We start from the raw sequence: 3,675 nt of genomic DNA on the forward strand, positions 1-3,675 counted from the left end.
CCATATTTTATCAGAAACAACATACATGTGTCCCCTTTCAGAAGCAACTTTTCATATGTTTCTCAGTCAAATGATCTGGGCATAAACAGACGGAGAACACAACTTGCGCGATGGTACTTTCGCACCTCCCTTGCGGGACCAAAGTAGCACTGCTGCGTTGCGAAAGTAGCGGCTGTCATAAAGCGTAAGATGCATCGTATAATTATGGTTTTGTATTCTGATCACGTTTACCTTTATCAACCAATCTTGCAGACCCAAATTAACATCTGTGCCAATTCATCAAGGCAACATTTTGAGTTTCATAGACTAATAAATATTCTTAGCGTCAATTTATCAATGTTGTGTAACGCAATTTTGATACAAGCCTCGTATTTTTTCAACATTTTCACAAAAACGTCAGTGATAGAGGTTGGTTATTATATTTGAATCAGCCATTCGCGCTTTTGTTCATTTCTTTTAATTCACCAATTGCTTTTGCGCTAACCTTCATGCGCACACCGCCATCACGTGGAACGTATTGGTCTTTGTCGTCATTTGGAGAACTGCAGTTTGTGTGAAGGCGTAAGCAAGGTAAGTCCTCAAATAATTAAAAACAATTGGCTATGTAGGCTGAAAATAATGACCTTAACTGTACTATTCTGTAAGTATAATACAATAAAATACATTAACTTGCAGCTTGCTAGGGAAATCATTTACGTTACTTTCGTCCCTCCCCTCGCTGGTACGTTCGACCCTCTCAGGTCACCTCTCCATTTAGCCTGGCGATTTAAAACTATTCTGTCATCGAGACAGTAAATGTGCTAACAAAGCAACATAAAGTCATTTACCGGAACTTCTAAGAATGAACGCAATTCGAAAAAAAACCTCAGATCACGTAATTTTACTTACCGCATGAAAAAACAGCTTTCGCTCTATAACTTTTTTAAATAACTGCGTATCGCGCCAGTGCTTTGGGAGAAGGGAGAGGTCTTATAAACACACACACTGACTTAATTGCGCCACGTCCTGTTTTGTTTCCTTCGAAAAAAGCTCTGTGCTAATTTCGCGGCGTGTTACTTTCGGCCCGGTTCTCCCCTATCTTACTGTTGTTAGGATGGATCACATGTGAATAGCAGAGTCTGTGCCACCTGTGTAAAATTCGCTGGTCAATATAATACCAGTAACGTTAATATTGTTTTATTTGTACAGTAGCATTCTGTTGTCAGTTGTAAAGTCAGTGTTATGGAATATGACTTATAAAGTCTCAGTTCATAGCCGGGTAAACACCGGCACTGAGCATAGCCTAGCTAGCTGGCTACGATTTCGCAGTTGGACATAAATACAGTACAATAATATTATATTCACAAAATACAACCAATAGTGATGTTCAATCTTACTTGTGAAAAGTAATCCCCCGAGCCCTGTTTTCGACGGTCCGTCGATTGGAGCAGGAATATGCTGAACAGTGTTCTGGCATCTTTCTCAGTCGTGTATTCTGCTGCTAGGCAACTCGTAGGATGACCGGTCCAAGATGGCGGCCGTATTTCTCGCGCCCCAACAGCCAGTGCGGCGTCTACTCTTTATACGTCTATGCAACCCTGCACCAGCAAGCCCGGGGACGTAAACCACGCCCTCAGCTCACAGTCCTGCTGGGTGAGAGGCATAGCCCCTAGTGTCCGCCACAAGAGCATGGATATGGTTTCTCATGCGGTCCGCTGTACCCCCTTCTCCCTTAAAGGTGTGCATGTTGAAGCGTGGTCCTATGAAGTTGCTGTACATTAATTATTTTAATTATTGTGTTTTGTACAGCCTGACTCTACACTGCCTGTGTGAGAATAAACCCCCCCGGCTGGCAAGGCAGCAGTTGTCCCCGTCTCATTCTTCATCATCCACAATCACAACGCAGAGTTGCTATCAAATGAGGTGTCAGGCCAGATCGGCTACACATGCAAGGTAACAACCAGCTCACTGGGAGCAGTTAGGGCAGGGGTGCCCACTACGTCGATCGTGATCGACCAGTAGATCGCGAAGGCAGTGCTGGTAGATCTCCATGACATTCCAAAAAACTTTTTTTTCCCAAGACATTAGCCTTTCATCTGTCCTCCATTTGGCATTTGCCTTTTGATTGATGTAAAGGACAGCCAGTCTACTACTACTACAACTACTACTTTTGGCTGCTCCCGTTAGGGTTCGCCACAGTGGATCATCCGTTTCCATTTCTTCCTGTCTTCTGCGTCTTCCTCTGTCACACCAGCCACCTGCATGTCTTCCCTCACCACATCCATAAACCTCCTCTTTGGCCTTCCTCTTCTCCTCTTCCCTGGCAGCTCCATATTCAGCATCCTTCTCCCAATATACTCAGCATCTCTCCTCCACACATGTCCAAGCCATCTCAATCTTGCCTCTCTTGCTTTGTCTCCAAACCGTCCAACCTGAGCGGTCCCTCTAATATAATCGTTCCTAATCCTGTCCTTCTTCGTTACTCCCAGTGAAAATCTTAGCATCTTCAACTCTGCCACCTCCAGCTCCGCCTCCTGTCTTTTCGTCAGTGCCACTGTCTCCAAACCATATAACATAGCTGGTCTCACAACCATCTTGTAAACCTTCCCTTTAACTCTTGCTGGTACCCTTCTGTCACAAATCACTCCTGACACACTTCTCCACCCACTCCAACCTGCCTGCACTCTCTTTTTCACCTCTCTACTGCACTCCCCGTTACTTTGGACAGTTGACCCCAAGTATTTAAACTCAAATGCCTTTGTCACCTCCACTCCTTGCATCCTCACCATTCCACTGTCCTCTCTCTCATTCACGCATAGGTATTCCGTCTTGCTCCTACTGACTTTCATTCCTCTTCTCTCCAGTGCATACCTCCACCTCTCCAGGCTCTCCTCAACCTGCACCCTACTCTCGCTACAGATCACAATGTCATCCGCGAACATCATCGTCCATGGAGACTCCTGCCTGATCTTGTCCGTCAACCTGTCCATCACCATTGCAAACAAGAAAGGGCTCAGAGCCGATCCTTGATGTAATCCCACCTCCACCTTGAACCCATCTGTCATTCCAACCGCACACCTCACCATTGTCACACTTCCCTCATACGTATCCTGCACCACTCCTACATACTTCTCTGCAACTCCTGACTTCCTCATACAATACCACACCTCCTCTCTCGGCACTCTGTCATAAGCTTTCTCTAAATCTACAAAGACACAATGCAACTCTTTCTGGCCTTCTCTATACTTCTCAATCAACATTCTCAAAGCAAACATTGCATCTGTGGTGCTCTTTCGTGGCATGAACCCATACTGCTGCTGGCTGATCATCACCTCTCCTCTTAACCTAGCTTCTATTACTCTTTCCCAAATCTTCATGCTGTGGCTGATCAACTTTATACTTCTGTAGTTGTTACAGTTCTGCACATCGCCCTTGTTCTTGAAAATCGGTACCAGTATGCTTCTTCTCCACTCCTCAGGCATCCTCTCACTTTCCAGGATTGTGTTAAACAATCTAGTTAAAAACTCCACTGCCATCTCTCCTAAACATCTCCATGCCTCCACAGGTATGTCATCAGGACCAACTGCCTTTCCACTCTTCATCCTCTTCATAGCTGCCCTCACTTCCTCCTTGCTAATCCGCTGAACTTCCTGATTCACTATCCCTACATCATCCAACCTTCTCTCTCTCTCATTT

The 3,675-nt window shown here is 45.1% G+C and overlaps 1 protein-coding gene across 1 annotated transcript in view; it reads right to left on the reverse strand.

The window, feature by feature from the left end:
• LOC130111999 (THAP domain-containing protein 6-like) overlaps positions 1-1,456 on the reverse strand; it is a 28,758-nt gene extending 27,302 nt beyond the window's left edge. The window contains exon 1 of the mRNA XM_056279308.1: positions 1,377-1,456. Within this exon, the coding sequence (XP_056135283.1) occupies positions 1,377-1,456 (80 nt within the window). The remainder of the gene's footprint in view (positions 1-1,376) is intronic.
• Between the last annotated feature and the right edge of the window lie 2,219 nt (positions 1,457-3,675).

This window comes from Lampris incognitus, chromosome 4, assembly GCF_029633865.1.
Source record: "Lampris incognitus isolate fLamInc1 chromosome 4, fLamInc1.hap2, whole genome shotgun sequence".
NCBI lineage: Eukaryota > Metazoa > Chordata > Actinopteri > Lampriformes > Lampridae > Lampris > Lampris incognitus.